Here is a 20,387-nt window from a genome sequence, read left to right on the forward strand (position 1 = left end):
CTATATTGTAATTGTAATTCAGTTGACTCATGGCTTTCTGAGAGCCAAGCCTACACCAAACACACATTATAATAGGCCTAATACCATAGGGGTTTCAAGTGTCTTTTTTGCTTTTTAGCAGGATTTTCTGGTTGACATACAATATATATTTTGTATATTATATTTACATGCACTGCTATAAGCAATATTTTTTCCTCAGAAAACTCTCCTTTGAATGCCCTTTTTTAATGAAAATCTATTATTATAAATGCATAATTTTTAATTGTGGGGGGAGGGGGGCAGGGGAGAAAGTTGAGGTTGATAGGGGGGTAGAAGGGGGGTTACAAGGCATACCTAATATCCTTGCCCTGGCCCTGCACCTAATACATGTTACAATAGGCCTAATGCCTTATGGATTCCATGTGTCTTTTGTCTCTAGAAAAGAGGGGATTGAGGGAGGAAGGTTACTGGTAATTTGGAGGGGGGGGGGCAGGATGGGAACAGAGAGGGGGCTGAGGAAGCGAGACTGCACTGCACGTCACTGCTGCATACTGGGTTCTGGAGAGATCCAAGGTTTGGCCAAGGAAGTCACTGTAATGGCTAGGCTAATTAATTAATTAATTTATTTATTTATTTACAAACTTTTCCATACCGTCGCTTAGTTATATACCATCGCAACGGTTTACAAATATGCACATAGACTATGGTTAGTAAATCTAGGATATTGTATATTCTAACAGGTGCCAATAAAGTTCGGTTACAATTTCATAAATAAAATCATTATTTGAGTAATGTTGGTCAAGTCCAGGTATATTATTGAGTTACTATCTCTTTGAGATATTACTTCTTAAATGTAGGATTGAGTAAATTCATTCTCATCTGCATTACCCTGTACTTTCATTCTCTACCCTCCACACAATTGGGGGCGGGGAGGAGGGTATACAAATGGAAAGAATCCAGTTAGTTACAAATGAAGGCTCATGGCACAATAGCCCAATAGAGGTCCATTTCTATCGAGCTGGAAGCGCAAAGGAGGCGGAGAAAGCTGCTAGGTCAAAATGTAACAATTTGTGCTGTTCTGGGTCCAGAACGAGAGGCTGGGAGGGCAAACTGCTGCTGTTTTGGCAGGTCTAGGCCTGGCGAGAGAAGCTGCCCCTGCTTTTGTGGATCCAGGCCTGATGAAAGAAGTTGCTGCCTCTGTGGCAGGCCTTGGCTTGCGTAGAACCCATTGCATCCACATCCTGGGATGGCTTCCTATCCACCCTGGAGAAAGAGGATTCAGGGAACAGAGAGAGAGAAACAAGTAGCAAAAATAATCTAATATTAGACAACACAAAACAGAAAATCTAAAGATGACAAAAAAGCAAGAAGGTAGAAAAATAGACAAACCTCTCCAAAATTAGCAAAAGAGCAAGAAAAAGTCTGAAAAATAGACCGAATGAAGGAAAATCTTAAGCAAAGAAACCCCCCACTCTTAAAAAAAAAAAAAAAAAAGAGTAAAAAGGAGATAAGGAGAAACAAGTTTGACTTGACTCCTAAAAATTTTGCCTGGCACTGCTGTATATCCTCTCTTCTTTTCTCCAAAACAAAAATCTTGCCAACAAATACTGTAGATTCTATATTATAGTAAACCAAAATGAAAATGAATGTACCATAAATGTTTTCTATCTCATTGGGGTATAGAAGTGTTTAGCATTTATTGAAGGAAGCATATTTTGATCAGCTTACACACTGTAGATCTTTTTCTATTTTTTCTCTCTTATATTCTCTTGCACAGGTGCATTTTAATCACAAGACGATACCATCTCACAAGCTGTTCTTCCCATTCGCAGAATCCAGGTGGGATATGACAAAGCAAGAACACATGACCTATGGTAGTTTTCGGAGATGAGCTGCTCTTAATGCCAGAAGAGACAGTCTAATAAAGCAGCAGATGTTAGGGGGCTCCCTCTTGCACAGCTGTCTGGAGGAGGCATGTGCATAGATTCTACTGTACAGCTCTAATCAGAATTCAATACAAGAAGAGAGAGATGAAACTGGGCCTTTGGTGAAGCTGTTTAACCATTGCATTCTGCAAATCTATCCCTTTGGCATGATTAGAATTTTAGCACACACGGTTAATTACCTGTAATAAACATGATGGAAGCCATCACAAAGAAATGATTTGTGTTTAGCATCACCAGCAAAATCCATCTCAAATGCAATACACAGCAGCATAGCCCTAAAAAGTCTTCATATTTTTGTCCTAGTGCCATGACAAATCTTAGTACTCTGGATAATTTTCAAGTAGTTGAGTGTGAACCCTGGCAATTTGTTTTTATATGCCTTAAAGCATGAATGTTTCCATGCTGCCAGGGAGGTGATGAACAGTGTGACTGTGGAGAAGGCCTCTTCCTGCTGACAGCCGGGAGAGTAACTCAGTGACCCAGTACAGCTGTCCTAGAGGTGGGAGAGAAAAAAGGGGAAAGGGAAATACCCAGCCTATAAACAGTAACAGATTTCAAAAGGTAATCCTAGCATTATATCCACACGGGTAGATTTTTATAGGAACGCGTGTAAATGTACACCTGATTTTATAACATGTGCGCGCTGCTGCGCACACATGTTATAAAATCCAGGGTCGGTGCACGCAAGGTGGTGCACACGTGCACCTTGCGCGCGCCGAGCCCTAGGGGAGGCCCGATGGTGCATGTTATAATATCAGGTGTACATTTGTGCGCGCCGGGTAGAGTGCACAAATGTACCCCGTGCGCGCTCCTCTAAAAATCTACCCCTGTGTGGATATAATGCTAGGATTACCTTTTGAAATCTGTTACTGGAGCGGCCTCGGAGGGAACTTTCCTTTCGCTCCCTCCCAGCCCTATCTAAATCCCCCCCCCTTTGTTGTCTAAGTTACGCCTGCCCAAGGCAGGCGTAACTTGCGCGGACCGGCCAGTGGCCGGCGTGCCCTCCCCCGGCAGAGCCGCTGTGCCAGAGGACTTGGGACCGCCCCCAGACCGCTGCCCCGCCCCTTCCCACCCTTTTTTCAAAGCCCCGTGACATACGCGCGTCCCGGGGCTTGCGCGCGCCGCCGAGCCTATGCAAAATAGGCTTGGCGTGCGCAGGGGGGGAGGGGTTTAAAGGGTTGTAACCCTTTGAAAATCTACCCCACAGTGTTTCAGTCACTAGTACAGTCCACCTGCATATAGTGCTACTGAGGGTAAACTGCAGGTGGACAATGTCAGAATAATTGAAGCATTTCACCAATTAAAATTAAATTCTGATAAATCTGATAACAATGATATAATTTCAATCAACACATACATAGAAAGCATAGACCAAAAGGTAATTTCTTCATTCTAAATTGATACCCTGCTTAAGTGAGAACTTCAAGTCACGCCAGACAACAATGACCAGCATTTCATGAAGATGTGTGCAGGTTAAGTAACCGTAGCGCTGTTGTTACGTATATATTATTCCATTTGAATACTGAATTTTTCTAGAATATTTAGTGGAATCCTTTCAAGACAGGCAAATGGACCACTTTTTTCTTTTTTTTTTTTTTTTTTCATTTCCTGATTCTGATACATTTGGCAGCTTAGGCCTGGATTCACCATTCTATCGCAGAATGGTGAATCCAGCGAAAACGGGGGGGGGGGGGGGCGAAGAGGTGGGGAAGGGCCTGCGAAAGCCGTCAGCCTTTGCATCACCGCGGTGTTTTCGCTGCCGGCTTTCGCAACCAATAGCGCCACCGCGAAAGGTGGTGCTATTGGGCTCCCTACTGGCGACGATAATGTAACTTACCTTATCACCGCCAGCGAAGACATTGCCGAGTCCTTCTACTCGCCGCCCCGACTCCTCCCCTCGCTGCCCCGACTCCGCCCTCGGCACTCTATCGCACGCGATAAGCATTAGAAGATGACCCCCTTATTTAGAAATAAAGTTCCATGGATCTCAGCAGAAGCTCATTGCTCTGCTTGGGTATGTCTGATATACATTGTATGCTAAGTTCATCCAAAAATCTGAAAGCTTCACATTGACAAAATAGCACCCATGGGGCTCTGTATACTGTGCTTAGCACATTTGATTCACAAGACTGATTGCATGCATCTCTGTTGCTTTCCGACATAAAAGTTGAACTTTCGGTATTTACTTTTATCATAGAGTGAAGTTTCTCATTATGGTTACGAAATAAAATAATACAGGTCTATATACTTGTGTGTATCTTTCTCTCTCTCATTCTAGTATGTGTGAATGAAAGTTAGATGAGGACAAAGAGTGTAATTTAATTAAAAAAAAATCCTTTGAATATGCTAATACAGCTTTGTTTTTCAGATATATTGTACTGCTCCACAAGCATCTGCTGAATAAATTTACATGTGGCGATAGAAATTCAGTTGGCAATGTGGAAGCTGGCATTTTGATTCTGTTGAAATTTAAGGAAAAAAATGGGAAGCGGAGCATCAAAAAAACAGTTGCAGGAGACACCTAGAGGCAGATCGGAAATTAGAAACTTCAGCACAAGCCAATCCTCAGCCTGCTATGATGAGACTTCCAGCGGAAGAGAGCTGGGCCATTCTAAAGTAGAGGAAGATGAAATACAGGAAGAAATTGAGCGGATGGCACAAAGATTTAACAGGACTGGAGATTATTTTAATGATGTAAGTTTTAGGATGCAGAAAGCTTTTTCATTTTTACTCAGTTCTTTGGTTACATGATCCACTGATGTTTGCACCTAAAATGTCAGATCTTTAATTCTTCTCTGGGTGAGATTTCTGTGGTGTCCTCTACTTATTATGAAGAAAATCTGATATTTAAGAGGAAGATGCCATTGAAGTCTATAGGAAGGTTAATGTGGTGAGAAGGATGACCATCTTTTGATGAGACTATCACAGTGGCAATGAGCCAGATATCTACAATATAAATGGGCTCAGACCGATGGCCCGTAAATACACAGTAGAGAGCAGCTCTACCGCACATGCACGGAACAGAAAGCTCTGACCGATGTGCTGTGCATCTCTCTTCATGGAGACGAGAACTGGTGCGAGTTCATCTCTCCATAGAGACGATTCCGGCGCGAGTTCAGCGCGCAGACGAGGAGTATCGGGGGGGGGGGGGGGAGGGGGGAGGGAGTTGGAATGGTAGGCACATCGAGAGCTCTGACAGATGTGCCATGCCGCAGGGGAAGGAGTGAGTCACATAGCGTAGTGACTGAGGGGACGGGAGGGGATGAGAGTGAGGGATGGGATTGGGAGGGAAGGTGAGGGAGTGATAATGAGGGGGGATGTGAGTGAGAGAAGGGGGTTTCAGAGAGGGGGGAGGAAGTCAGTGGGAGAAAGAGGGTGAGTAAGACTGAGGGAAGGGAGTTTGATGGGGGCAGGGGAGGGAAGGAAGGTGAGTGGAGGAAGGGGGGTGAGTGAGAGGGAGGAGGATGAGTGACAGAGGTGAATAAGCAAGGGGAATGGGGAGTGAGGGAGTAGAAGGGTAGAAGACTGACATTCTCGAGTCACATAGCAATGACTGAGAAGGGGAGGGAGTGGGAGTGAAAATGGGGGGAGGTGAGAGTGAGGAAAGGGGGTTTCAGTGAGAGGAGAGGGAGGCAGTGGGAGAAAGAGGGTGAGTATGACTAAGGGAAGGGAGTTTGAGTGGGGGCAGGGGAGGGAAGGGAGCTGAGTGGAGGAAAGGGGGTGAGCGACTGAGCGGAAGGAGGATGAGTGGCCGAGGTGAATAAATCCAGGCCTAAGTGATTTCCCTTTTAGTCATCACCTTGGATACCAAAGGAAATACAAAACGCATTAGGACTACATGGGCCTATATATTCTATACAGTATGTGCAGAATTATAAACTAAAACATAGGATTAGGAGGGTGACAGATAAACAGCATATTCCTAAACTACATAATAGGTGAAACTTTTTGTACTGCATTTCTGCTCTGAAATGATAAATACTAATGGGTCCAGAACTTGCAGCAAGAGCATCATTTGAAACTGTAGCTCTAGATCTGGAAACTAAGTAGTTTATTTTCAGCACAAAGCGCACAGGGAGTTAAGGTTACAACTCATATGATTGTTCTGCTTATTTCCCAGAGCACTGCACTGAAAATGTATCTCTGTCTACTGATTTGATTGTACAGAGAGAATAACAGGCCTGGGGAGAGAGAATCTCAGCACAATAGGCAGAATCCTTATTTCAGGTCTTTTGGTTTCCAACAAGGCTTGCTTTTAGCAGTGTCATGGACAGGAAAGACTGCTTAAATTGCATGGTATCGGGACAATTGAAAAATATTATTTTATAACTCAAGAACCAGGATTCTCTGTAATAAAAGCTACCTGCTCGACTGCCAAAAAGCCACTGAACTAGTACTACTCAAATCAACATCATGGATGTTTTGTCCTGGAGCAGGAGGAGGGGGTGTTAATTGATCTCTGAGGCTTCTGTGTTCCATTTTATCACACTGCACACAGGTAAAAGGGAAGGAAGTGGGCTCTGTAATGCATTTGGATTATTCAATACAAAAAGAAAATGGATGTCTGAGAGCTTAGTGTAGATGCCAGCTGTCAACGGAATTTGGCATCTTTAAAACTAGGAATTAAAAATCAATTTTTTAATTAGAAAATATTCATCTGGGTTCAGCCCACCCAAATTACTCCTGGTATCTTAAGAATGAATACTGGGAAAATGCAAAATAACAGCTGTAGTAAAAACTGGTATTCAGTGGGGGAAAAAAGATATTTGGCAAAGCTTAAATAAAAATATTTTGGTCATGCAGAAAGACTGCCAGTGACATTCAATGAATGCCCTTCACCCCTTCCCCCATCCTTCATTCATTCCGCAGACTGGCCTACAATGTCTGATTGACTCAAATACATACCTGCCCCCTATCTACCTCCTGGAACTCTCAGACCCAAATATCTCAAGCACTACTGCTGGTGCACAACTGCTAATGATCTCAATGGACATTATTTTGGCATGGTCAAAATAATTTCTAACTTGTATAAAACGTGGAAGTTTTGCTTTATCAAACCATCATTCACTATATCCGAAAGTTTCTTCTAAAAATACCGTGTACTGTTAACGCTGTGGACCCTTGAGCCAGCTCGAGAGCTGGTGTATCCGCAGAGGGGAGGCAGCAAAGGACCAGGAGACCCGACAGGGGCATCACCTATACCAGCCCTCGTTCCCCTCAGGTTGAGCCCTTGGGTGCCGGGGCCGGCAGGACTTAGGCGAAGGTCTCCTGGCGGAGGAAGGTCCAGTAGGCAGTCCGAGTCGGGGCTGGCGGAAGTCCAGAGGAACGAGGACGGTCCAGGGGTCGAGGCTGACAGCAGCAGTGCAGCACGAGTAACCAGGCCAGAAGTCAGGGCAGGCAGAAGACAAGAAGGAGCCAGAGAACACGCCAGAGGTCAGGACGGGCAGCAGACAGAGGAATCAGGATACCAGGCCGAGTCAGAACCAAGGAGAAAACCGAAGGCAGGAAGCAGGAGAAGGAGCGGGACCATGGGAGCAGGAACATCGGAACTGGAACAAGCAGGAACGCAGGAACAAGCAACCAGCTATACTTAAGGAGCTGACCTGTTGCCAAGGCAAGGAATAGATGCAGGACGTGGGCTTAAATAGCCCAGCTGGTGATGTTAGAGTTGGGGGCTGGGCCAAGGTTTCCCGCCACGGCCCCTTTAAAAGACTGGCTTGGCCGCGTGTGCGCGTGCCTAAGGGGGCGGAGCCTAGGACGAAGCTGACGGCATCTCCCTCATGGGGAAGACGCCACGACCTGGCCCCGGAGCGGTCTGTAGCGGAGCGCCGCAGAGGAGGGCAGTTGCCGGCGCCTGCCGGAGGAGGTAGAGGGACCCGGCTGCGGTCCCTCTACCTCCTCCGACATGTACCCTTTCCCTAGTTTTGAACATTTTCTTTTAAAGGCCATTGACACTTTTCCATGTAATTTTAATAGTGCTCACCATTTAAAATGTGAATTATAGTTTCCTAATGAATGCAATTGGCAATAGATCCTGTACATCACCTCTCTTCTCCTACTCAAGCCCTACTTGTTCTTTAAATCACACCTTTATTTCTGTTTTCTGTATCACTCTCCATCACACCTCTCATTCACACTTACAATCAGACAGTCTACATGGATGCAGCTACATAATCACATATTCACCTCTCATCTATACCAATATACAGCATAATCCCATGGGTTTATGTATTTTAGTATAGTCTATATTGTATATATTTAAAATTACATTATGTCTGATACCTAGTATTTGTGAGATACCTGAACTTTAAGGTGAGCTTGATAAATTGATTCTTTTGCACTGTGCCTTCTTTGTAAGATACCTGAACTCCAAGGTGAGCTGCCTAATTTGTTTGTTTTGCTTTTCATCATGCTTTGTTTCACTGTAAATAAACTGCACTTAAGGAACAGCCAGAGTCTGCCTCATTTTTCCTCTGGCTGTTCCCAAACTGCTGCCACTCGAAGTACCACAGTCCACTTAAAAATTACCATTTGTATTATCCAGTACAAACACATGATGCTTTTCTGGTTTCACTAACGTGTGTACTATGTTTAATACTTTCTCCCACTGACTCCCTCCCCCCTCTCTGAACTTTCCAGCAGTGAGAGGTCCAGAGAGTATGTGCTGGAGATACTGGATGAAAGGAGGGTCCTTCCCCCAAAGGGAATGGGTTTGGAGGTGATACAGATGGCTCCATGCATTGTAGGGAGGACTTACTGAGATTTCTGAAGTGTTAGACTCTGAATATGGTCCTGAGGAGTTCAGGGCTAGGATGGATAGAATTTTGATCTTATGGGAAGAGTGGGAATGTCTCTCTTTCGCAAAGGCTAAAGACCAACTGAGAACCCCTAAACCAAGAGAACCCCATCCATTCCAGTGAAGTTTGAAGCCAGTGAAGGTATGCATGGCGTGTTCCCATTGGTCAGTGGGGCTAAAGAAAGGAAAACATCTTAATGTGGACTTGAGATGGAAAAATATTCATTTAAACTGTACTCAAATGACATGAGAAAATGAATAACTATTTGGAACTTGTGACTATCTCATGCAGATGTGCCTTATTTTTCTTGTGATCTGACTTGGTGGATTTTTCTTTCTTGGATTAATTTTTCTGCAATAAATTCCTCTCTGTTTGGAACACCAGTTTGTGTGGACTACATTTTTGGAATCCGTTGGACCTTGCAGGCAATCCTGCTTCTCCACAGAACAAATCCATGCTTGGATTTTCATGAGCTGAACCAAGTGAATGAATGCTCTGTGGCCTCTAAAGTGTGACTCCTTTGCTAAGGGAAGGGTTACAGAATTGTGGCCTATAAAGGGGAAAAGCTGAAGGGATCGAAGATTTTGTGTTCTCAAGCCAGTTTTGGTATTTTTTGTGAAAACTGTTGAGTTTTTTTTAAACGTAATGTTTTAAGAATGTTTTAATTTTCCAACAAAAATTCAAGATAGCCACCATTCCCACCGGTGGGCTGCAGTAATGATGCCCACATGGACAGCAGCACATTAATTTTTATGGAAGAGGAAAACAGTTTGGGGAGTGACATAACTCTCTCTTGTAGCTGCAAGCCAATCAACAAAGAAGGGAAGGATAGAAGAAGTGGCATGGGAGTGGATCAGACAGACATGGGAGCCATTTTGAAGTGGAGTGAGTGGGGACCACCATATTGGGAAACAGAGTGAACTGTGACTTTTTGTTATAAAGGGTAGAGAGAACAGTTGGATTTGGCCAACTTCCAAGAGATTGGTGACAGACATCTTGATGGGCATGAGGTCTGGGTGTACACCACATTTCGTCAGCTACTAGAGAAGATTGCAAGCATGACTTATTGACTGTAGGAGAGTGGTTTTTGATCAAAGCTGAGGTGACAGCGACCTGGATCAAATGCAACAGCTGTCATCATGTGCTGTGATTTTTCAGTGCGCTTACGACCAGGATATTCTATATGTCAAAGGTGCAGGCAGGCCTATTACCAACAGGTATTATTCAGGTCCATAGCTGAGATGTCTACTATGCTTCAGATGTACCTGAAACCATACTAGAAGTAGTGATCAGAATGGGATCTGGAGAAGAGGGAGAACCAGAGTCTCCCATAATACCCAAGCCTAGCATCAAGGAGAGTGACCAGAAAAACAGCAGAAGTGGAAGAATCCATATGACCCAGAGTAGCAGGATGAATAGGAGGGACAGGGGCACTTGACCCCCAGAAGACCCTTTGTAGAGGGGATCAGTGGATTGGAAGTTGAATCACCAAAGGAGATCTGGGAGGATCCAGGACCTCCTTAACCAGTCCCAGAGGACCTCCTCCTAGTCTCTGACCAGAGAGGGAAAGTTTATCAGCTTGGGGCCAGGGCTGGGGACAGCCCATGCAATGGCATTGGGTGCAGTAAAAGGTGCAGATCCCAAATTGCTGAGCCCATGTAGACTGAACATTTAGAGGTATGGGAAGCCCAGAGTACTAGGGCCTCTGTGACAAACAAATGCATTCAAGCTATAAAACAGGACCCTCACACTGGTTTAAGCCAGCTGAAAATGACAATGTTGATCTAGCATTAGAGTCCTTGATTGAAAATTCATCAATTTCTGGCATATCACCAGGTTGGTCCATAGCCAGCCCACAGCAGACCAGGTATTTAGCATCAGCAGTTGTTCCAAGTTACATAAACAGCTTGGGCATCAGTGGTGTGTGTGAAAATGACTCTGAATTTGATTTAACCATCATATCTATACAAAAAGATTTACTAAGGGAACCTTGGATACGGCCTGGTTGTCCTGACAGAAACAAATTAACCAATTGGTCCCATGAGGTGAGGACAGTGCAGTGAATTGTGAGTGAGATCAAAAAAATCCAAATAGTAATAGGATATTTACCTATAAATCAAGGGGCGAAATGGAAAACTTGCACCAAGAACATCAGGACAGCCTAAAACCTAAATTCTGTGTGATGCTCGATCAACTGTGGCAGCTATGCTGTGGCCAACCTTCACTCATCCTGCACGTCATCACTGATCCCAGCTGTAGCACGCCACCATCTCCTGGGCCCTCCTTCATCACGCATACATGCACATAACTCCATCTAATAGGATCCACTATGGGAAACTCTTCACAGCACCAAGGGAAGATGTCACCAGTATCAGGCCATTTAAACACCAGCTGATCTTCCCCTTGGCGCTTCAGTAATAGGTCCTCCTGCCTTGCAGTGTGCATTATTTTCAATCCTGCCCAGCCTTACCTCATTTCAACCTGCCTTTGCCTTGCCCTACCAGCTTGTCCTTGATTTGCCCTAGCCTGGTCCCGCTCTTGCCCTATCCTTGCCTCGTTCCTGTTTCTATCCTGCCCTGCCCTTCCTTGGACTGATCTCTTATGCTTTGACCTATGCTGCCTGATCTCCACCTACCCTGACCCATGCCTGGATACTGATCCTGCTGTCTTCTGCCTCTCTGACCTTGGCCTGTTTGCTGGCATTATCTGTACGCTGTCCTCAGGATCCTCACCTAAGTTCTGTTGTCAGTGGCAGCCCAGCTGGGTCACCAGTAGGGTAGTGTCAATCTCACCACAGTGCAAGGGCTCATGCTCCATGACATTCTAAAGCTAATAGAAGATAATAAAAAATAATGACAAAAAAAAAAGTTACAACCAATATCAAAACTACAAATGTAAAAACAATTTAAAATCCAAATTGATACATACCATTCTTTTGGTGCTTTGAAAAGTTTGTTTTTCGATAAGACTATTATTGTGTGGCATGCCTATGGGTTGGCCACTAGATGTCACTAAGTTCCTGTATAGAACACAATATCAATGAGCCTTCCATCCCTCACAGCCTCTCCCAACCTACAGGGTTTGGATTGGATGTCTCAACCCTATGTAGTCCAGCCATTTTACGACTCTTTGGAGATCAGTTTTACGAAGCCTTGTGAAAGTAAGGATGGTTTGGTTTTACATTCTGGTGAGGCCTTCCAGCTTCATCCTGGAGTTTCAGTTGGAAATGATGCCTCATCATGCACTTCCTGGCAGAGGGTCCTTCTCCTACTAATTTAGAGAGAGAGAAAATTTTATGCCTGATTCCCTTCTGTGGAATCACCCAGAGGGCCGAAGACCTGTGAGTCCATTCTAAACCCTAGGTTGGCAAGCATCAGTGACGGTGAAAGAGACAGTGATGTCTGAAGCTGTATTCAATTTTAACTTTAGAAGTATTTTTTGGATAACATTAGGGTGAGAAGAACTTTGGATCCTCCCTCCCCACTGGGATGCAGCAGTGGTATAGCTTGATCCTATTTGACTTTTCTCCAAGAGAAGTCCCCAGAAATATTAACTAAGAATGAAAGAACAAGATTGGGAGATCCCAACCGAATCTCCACCTTTGTGACCAGGATGGGCTGGATGTCCAGAAAAGAGATTGATTAAAGCAGGACTGGTTTTGCTGTGAAGTGGGGACCCCTCTGATAGGATTCCTGGTTATCCTCTGGGTGAGCTTTGCATATGTAAAATCACCATGGGAGCCTACCTAGGTGCCTGAAACAACTGGCACCTACCTACAGTCAGATGTAACTTCAATATTTATGGACAAATTGACTTTAATTATCAAATCAGTAAACTTTAATTTAATACCCCAAGACTGGTCCTGTTGATTTGTCCTGGCATCTCACCTCATGGGATGCATCTACACTCTAAACACACTTAAAACAAGATGCCATAGTCTGGGCCATAAGTGAGAGCTTCCCCCCATAGAAAGAGTCCACTCTGAGATAAAGAGTTTGAGCATGAGAGTTAATCACTAGCCAGAACAGCCCCAAAGAGCAAAATAAGTTTGTGTGCCCTTGGGATTAAAAGCCCCACTAAGGGTAACAACCACACTGTGAATTTACCTTGATTAGACTTGTAGAATTATTGATGATTGCTGACATGATGAAATGTGCTGAATGCTAAATTATAGGTCAAAAAGGAAGTCAAGTTTAGTCTTAAGTTTCATTCCTTTTTTCTGAGCCCTATTTACAAGAAATCACATGACTTACAAAAATCCCAGCTCATTTTATAAAATAAAATTATAGTACCATTCTATTAAGAGGATGTCGTGTTAGTACTAACCAATTAGAAAAATGTTAAGAGAACAAAGAAACTTAGGCATTGGAGTAGAGATTACAGGTGTTATCCCAATATAAATCCTGGTATCGATGAATTATCTTTGAGAAAACTGTTTTGATCCTGTTCCAGTGCATGGTGACCTGTTGTTCTCTCCATAAGATATATTTCATTATATTAATTTTTGTTTTCAATAAAATTGATTTTTCTCCTCAATCTGCTGACTCTAAGCATTTATTCAATCCACAACACTATCTTCTGTTTTTAGCATCCAAATTTAGCTAACTATCCTGTTTTTAGATACAAAAGAGGATATTGATGAAAACTTTTCTAGCCCTGATGCAGATTTATATGTTGAAACATGACCTTGTTGGGGTTCTAGGATTTTAATTATATTGCATTATATATATGTTCTTATTTTTTGAATTGGTATTAAAGATTTTTAATTTTCATCATATTGATCATTGTGTTTATTATTGTCTTATGTATATTTTTTTATGATTTATTTAATTATTGTTTTTAAGTTTCTTTATGATAGGAGTGATACAGAATCCAAAAACTATTTGTCTGGTTTCTTACTGTGGTTTATTCACTTCTCCTTACATTTGTTTAACATATAATTTATATCAGAAATGGATTTTCTTCTCAGTTTCTTTCTTCATTCTTTGTGCGACAGGATTCTTTAGCTGTGAGCAACACTGCACAGCCAGATGAGGTGTCCCTGGCCTTTGAGAGCTTCCTTCACAAGGATGGCACCCTTTACACCTGCTTCACTCAGAATGGCATCCGACTTTATTTTGATGAAGAAAAGGTAAGAAAATCCATAGAATGTTGTATCAGTAAGGCTACTGCATATTTCATGTGATTTTTGTCATAAGGCTCCCACCTAATATCTTTTTATTTTATTTAGGGTTTGGTACCATTTCCTCAGGAGCTCTATAGCCAAGGAAGATTCATTAATATACAGAACTGGGTATGGTATTATCAAGCGCATGTTTCCAGTATTTATATACATTTAGGATAAAGCAGTAGATTAATCATGATGCAGGATGGATCTGTTTGCTTCAAATATTGATCACTCCTGCCAGTAGACCGACATGGGACAAAGATATCTGGGGCTTCCTACTGGACATTGTCCTCTTTCCACATCATAATAGCTCAGCCAATTTTTAGTTGAAGGTCTTAAAATGTATACATTACAGTTCACAGGTTTTCTATACGCACTGGAGAAAGATATACACACCGGAAACAACAAAATCTTTTAGATTGCTGGGTTCATTCATTCATTGTGTTGAGTTGGCACGGAACTGGCAAATGAGAAAGTGGATAAGGTAGTGCGACCCGATGAAATACAGCCTAGGACATTGGGAGGGTAATTTTATAACAGTCTGCATAGGGCTCAAGTCCGCCTGCAGACTTCAGTCCAAATTTTCAAAGAAGACTTACGCGTGCAAGGCAACTTTGGAAATCAGTCGGTGTGTGCGTAACCCAGGGGTTACGCACACAGTGTATGCATGTGTGACATGCATGCACATGCATGCATGTCACATGCATGCACGCATGCATGTGTTTAAGCAGACTTAAACGTGTGCATGCATGTGTGACATGCATGCACACGTTTAAGTCTGCTTGTGAATAGGCATAAATGTGTACTCCTGCTAGTGAGCAGGCATAGATATCTTTATAATTGAAAGTATGACCATACGTTGTTTTCCCACCCCTGAAAATATCTCTTGCTAGTATGTGTAAGAGTGCGTGCGAAATCACCTTTGCATGTACTTTTACATGTATAACCCCCAGGCAATTTTCAAAAGCCAATTTATGCGCAGAAGGCCAGCTTTTCTCCCATTCAGTGTCAATGGGGGAAAGTGTAGTAAATCAGACACTAAAAGAGCTCAGAGAGGCTCTGTTAGCTTCACTGACACTTCTGTTCAATTACTTTTTGGAGACAGCGGTGGTTCTAGAGGATAGGGGAAAGACAGATAGTGTACCTCTTCATAAAAGTGGAAACAGGGAGGAGGCTTGTATCTACAGGCCAGTTAATCATTGATAGAATTATTAATAAAAGAAGAGCTAGTGAAGTATCTTTCATGCAGTAGGGATGTGCTTTTGTTTCCAAGTGACATGAAAAGATTGACGATATTTTTCATGTTGTTTGTGTCACGTTTGCATTCAGAACAACATAAACTACATTCATTTTGTTATGTGGTCTGTGTCATTTTGGATGCCCTCCTTTTGAAAAGCTTCCTGACTCTGAGTTTTGGTCAAACCCCCTCCCACTTAACTTTACAGTTTTCATAAATGTTTAGATTATTTCAGTGGTAAGACATGGGAAGGGGTGGCCTAGGTTTTGGGAAAATATATGCTCAATTTTTTTGAGATGTGGAAGATAACAGAACCTGTCCTGGATAAGGAATGATATTCTATAAGTATTTGTGCTCTGTGGCTGCCAGCTGGAGTATATTCTTGCAGTGTGGAAAGGGATAACTGGGCAGACTAGATGGACCAGTTGATCTTGATCTGTTATTATCTATTGTGTTACAATTTTGGTGTGTAAAACCCTTCCATGCATTAATACACATAAGCAGAAAGAGTTAAAATGAACTCCAACTCCCTAGTTTGTAGTAGATTTCTTAAAGATCAATTTATGAGTCTGAACGCATATTATTTAATAAATAAACAATACATATCTTAACTTCCTATAGCTTGCAACATCTATATGGGGTTTTTTTTAGGGATGTGCTCTCGTTTTGTTTTGTTTTAGAAATAAAAAAAAAAAGAGAAACAAATGAAATTTCATTCGTTATTCATTTTGTTTCAAAACTGCCCCAACCAACAACAACTATACGATTTGTCTGATTTAAAAAAAATCCTCCCAGAGCTTCCTCCCTCCCTACTTCCCAGAACTTTCCCTCAAATGTCTACAAACTTCTCCCCAGTTTACCCACAGTCCAAAGAGTGGCAGGTGTGATCCCCAATTGCTCCTGCCCCGCCAGCGCCTCAGGTGAGACAACTCCATTTTTTAAATACAGCACTGGCGGGGCAGGAGCACCTGGGGATCACCTCTGTCCTTTTTTGGACCCTGAGCATCACAGATAAGCTGGGGGGGGGGGGGGTCTGGGGAGTGTATGGGGGAATTCTTGGGGCACTTTTATTTTAAATCAAGCAGCTCAGAGTTTGGTTTTAGTACACGCTATTGTACAAAAGCTCACAGTAAAACAAAATGAAACAAAACAAAGCAAAATAATTTAAAGGAAAAAAAAAATAAAACGAACCCCTCACCACCACTGCTAACAAAGCTAAACAAAACAAAGAAAAAAAAAAAGAAACACCCCTAATGTTTTTCAATAACTTTCCAAAAGCAAGGGACCCAAACAAATAACTACAGTTAGCACGGACATTAATCACAATATCTCACTGCTACATGTTAACTGAGATTCTCTCCAAAATTAGTTGGCTTCATTGATTTGCAATGACTTTCTCAATGTGTTTTGAATATAGTTATCAAGCATAAATTATCATTCAGCTGGACAAATATAAAAGTCTTAAATCTAATGTCAAGAATGCAGAACGCTGACTACAACTAAAATTTCAGTCTTCGATAATAAGAATACACTCATTTGTCTAGTTCAGCTTGCAGCCTGTGTAACCTATCTTCAGTTTGTTAAGGCTCACAAGGATGGTTAAATAAGTGGTGATGTAGCCTATAGGCTAGCAGCCTATGGCCTGCCATTGATATAAATCATTTTTAAGGTAAGCAACTGTCTAATATAGCAATAAAGTGAAGGACATCTGTAGTTTGCCAAGTAATGCCATCCTCATGGTAGTTTGCATGTGCTTATTAATAATTAGCTTAGGAGAAACAACTAACTTTTCAAGCTTCAGGATACAGAATGAATTTTATGTGAATAAGAAGCAATAGTTTATCCTTAGGTGTTGAAATGTTGATAAGTTATTTAAATTACCCACAGAACCTTGAAATATCTATCTAAAATTCTTGGAATTACTAACAAAAATAAAATAAAAAAAATAGTGGAACGGTTTCTGTGGTACAGACCAGTCAGAATGCATTTAGGTGACCTGTTTTTATTCATAACTTAAAAAGAGAAGCTGTGTGCTGACCTCTGACCTGTGACATCATGGGCCAAAGATTGATGACACCAAGAATGGAAATATTTTACCAAAGCAAAATACACCTAAAAGCTGTTCGTGTTTGTTTTGTTTTGTGTCTGAATTAGAATTCCTTGTTAATTCAGTAGTTCTTCTTTTCTGTACTAGTAGAGATATTTGAAAGTAAGAAAAGTGTTAGGCTGACAGTGGAGTTTCTGAAGATGCAGAATGCACTCTAAACTTGAACTACTTGGGAAAGACTGGTGTAAATTATTATTATGCCATTTGGGAATTTCTTAGTCATTTTTCTTTTTCAAGCAGCTATCTGGCAGTTCAGACAGCGTGGAGAATGCTGCCGTTCCTGGGCCTAGCTATATGGATAATGAGCGAACCAGTGGATGCTACTTACCTGGGAAAGGGATGGTCATGACGTATATTTTTGAAGTAAGACTATGTTTATTACATAATTTATAGTGCAAGTAAAGCTGTATACCTGGCTGTTATAGCAACCCTACCTGACAAAAGAATCCCCTATATAATAAAAGCCAGTGTCTGCCTGTAATGCAGTAGGAGGATTCTGGCAGTTGGAGGCTTCCTATTAATCCAACTAAATCCTGTCTGTAATGCTAGAGGATTTCCTATCAGTCAAACTAACTCTGCTGTGTTGTACAACAAATATATCACCATGGGCAGTGCTGTGCCTTTACATTACATTATAATGAGGGCAAGGATCTGATTTGGGAGCGGTGTCTCATGTATAGTGAGGAGACAGCTCCGATCCTCACTATATAAAGAAGAGATGTAGTGACTCTGAAAGCTGCTCTTGTGAAATGTCTGCAGTATGTGGTCATAGCTGTACCGGCAGCAGATGCAGACTCTAGCCTGTTTGCTTCAGTCAATCAGTTTTCTGCTTTCTGCTGGTGCTACTGAAGGTCCTTTCCTTGTCGTTCCCTTGCACTGGCCACAGCCAAGCAAGGTGCTGTCACAGAGTTTGCGGAGCAAAGGTAGCACATGCAAGAATCTGGCAGACCAGCAGAGAGCCACTCTATGTAGACTGAGACAGGAGACCAAGCCAGAGTCCTGCCCTGCCCTGAACACGGACACATGCAGCAGAGCCTTGATGGAATGACTCCATTGACATTCGGCTTTGCAGAGGGAGATGTAATTCCTTCAGTATATTCTTCCCTTAAATTTGTTCATGCAGAACACTGAAATCCTGTCATTTTAGATGGGTATTTTATCCAATGATTGATCATTTCTATTCAGGAAAATTGTCATATTGCTTAACACATGAAGTTTACTTTGAACACCACCCCCTCTAATCGGTCAATAAATGCAGAGGTCCATATCCAAAAGCATTTAACTCAGAAGTTAGCCAGCTAAATGAATATTTGGGCACATAGCTGGCTATATTCTAGCCGGCTAATAAGTTAGGTGGCTAGAATTTAGCTGGATAAGTTAGGGGCATTCCGGGGACGTAACTGCGAGGAGTTGAGTTTGCTGGTCATGTCAACCGGCTAACTCCGATATTCAGTTAGCTGGATGACTTAGCCAGCTAAGTCTGATTGATCCAAAGACCTGTCATAAAGTTAGCTAGCTATAGTTAGCCGGCTGACTTTAACATAGCCAGCTCTATTCAATAATACAGCTGCACTATTGAATATTCTTCCAAAATTAGCCGGATAAGTTTATCTGGCTAACTTTACTATCGAGACTGTGTCTGAATATGGACCTCATAGTTTATATATACTGTATAAGGCTTCCGTTTCTTATATTATGTTCTGATAGACAGAAAGGAGGCTCCTGCTTAAAGAACTTACAGGCTATGAGTTACTAAGTAGCTCCAGTTTCAGGAAAGATAGTTCCAGCCCTGATTTTACCCCATTGCCTATATAAACTAGTCCAATTTTTCTTAGAGAAATCAGAACTACAAGTCCATATGGGCATTGGGCAATGGATAAAACTGGGAATAGATCAGCTTTGTCCTGAAAAATAGAGCTAGCGAGTATGTAGCCCAGGAGATACTAGAATGGGATGTATTAGATGTCAAATGATGCTGATCTCAGATTTCACTAGCAAGCATGGGAAAGCTAGTGTGAAAAGAGGAGGCGCATCACTGGATGAAATGTATTTATTTGCTGAAGTCAAAGTGGTGTTAATATTGCTAGAATATCGGTTCATTAACAGAAAACCCTATCATTTATTTATTTATTTATTTATTTATTTTTTGGTTTTTATATACCGGAAGTTCCTGTATACAATACATATCACTCCGGTTCACAGGTAACATATAAATGTATCTATTTTAAAATATTTATAATCTGCCTATAATGAGCTGGTCAATCTAGGCGGATAACAACATACAAAAATACAATCACCCTACCCTCTTCTCATTTTGGTCACAGGAAAGAACAAATGTCTGCAAATACTTTGATAACAACTCTGGGGCCTGGCTTATTTTACCATTGCAGTGGGAAATTAATTTGGATTTCATCAAATATCGCGTACAACAAGTGAAGGTAACCCAAAAAAAAAAAAAAAAGAGTATTATTAAGAGTGGTTACTCATAGAAAATCATTGGTGGATGCAGTAAGACAAAGGCTGAGGAAACGTTTTGACTGCTCAACAAATTAACAGGTCACTCTTTTATAGGGTCTGCAACATTTCTTTTGTTGCTTCCCCCTCATATTTATAATTAGTCATTGAAGACTGAAGCAATTAACAAAGGTAAGTCGAACCTGTGGTAAACACCTAGCTGCCGCCCCAAGCCACACAGGACAGCTGCTGAATTCGTATGGGAAGATCAAAGGCCTTTGGCTAATAAGCAACTGGTGAACCTGCAGGTCTTACTTCAATACTTGATACAGAATTGTGAGTCCAGTGTACATTTATCGCCATGCTGGGTACTGTGTTACTTGCAAGGACACTGTTACTCAGCAATGATTCAATCTATTTGTATGAAATATTTGTATTTATTGATATCAAACAGCTATTTACAAGAAAATCTATCATTTAAATGCAATTGGAATGGATGAGACAAAGGGAAAGGTGTATTTTTAAGGAAACTGTCATGATGAAATGCCATAATAAAGAAAGGTCTGATAAACTGTAAAGTCTCTAAAAATACATTTCTGGTTATGTGTTTGACAAATTAGCATTCACGGAGCAATACAATGTAGGCAGAAGAAGGCCCTTTAAGTTTCTAGGCTTTTCAGACTTCCATGCTGCATTGTTG

General features: G+C 41.9%; 1 protein-coding gene across 2 annotated transcripts in view; it reads left to right on the top strand.

Moving 5' to 3' along the window:
- LOC115099352 (kinesin-like protein klp-3) overlaps positions 1–20,387 on the top strand; it is a 122,562-nt gene that overhangs the window by 45,306 nt on the left and 56,869 nt on the right. For both annotated transcript variants that reach the window (XM_029616936.1, XM_029616935.1), the window contains exons 2-7: positions 1,757–1,818; positions 4,294–4,619; positions 13,719–13,853; positions 13,953–14,015; positions 17,474–17,596; positions 19,558–19,671. In XM_029616936.1, the coding sequence (XP_029472796.1) occupies positions 4,407–4,619; positions 13,719–13,853; positions 13,953–14,015; positions 17,474–17,596; positions 19,558–19,671 (648 nt within the window). In that variant the 5' untranslated portion in view covers positions 1,757–1,818; positions 4,294–4,406. The remainder of the gene's footprint in view (positions 1–1,756; positions 1,819–4,293; positions 4,620–13,718; positions 13,854–13,952; positions 14,016–17,473; positions 17,597–19,557; positions 19,672–20,387) is intronic.

The sequence above is a fragment of the Rhinatrema bivittatum genome, chromosome 9 (genome assembly GCF_901001135.1).
Source record: "Rhinatrema bivittatum chromosome 9, aRhiBiv1.1, whole genome shotgun sequence".
Lineage (NCBI taxonomy): Eukaryota > Metazoa > Chordata > Amphibia > Gymnophiona > Rhinatrematidae > Rhinatrema > Rhinatrema bivittatum.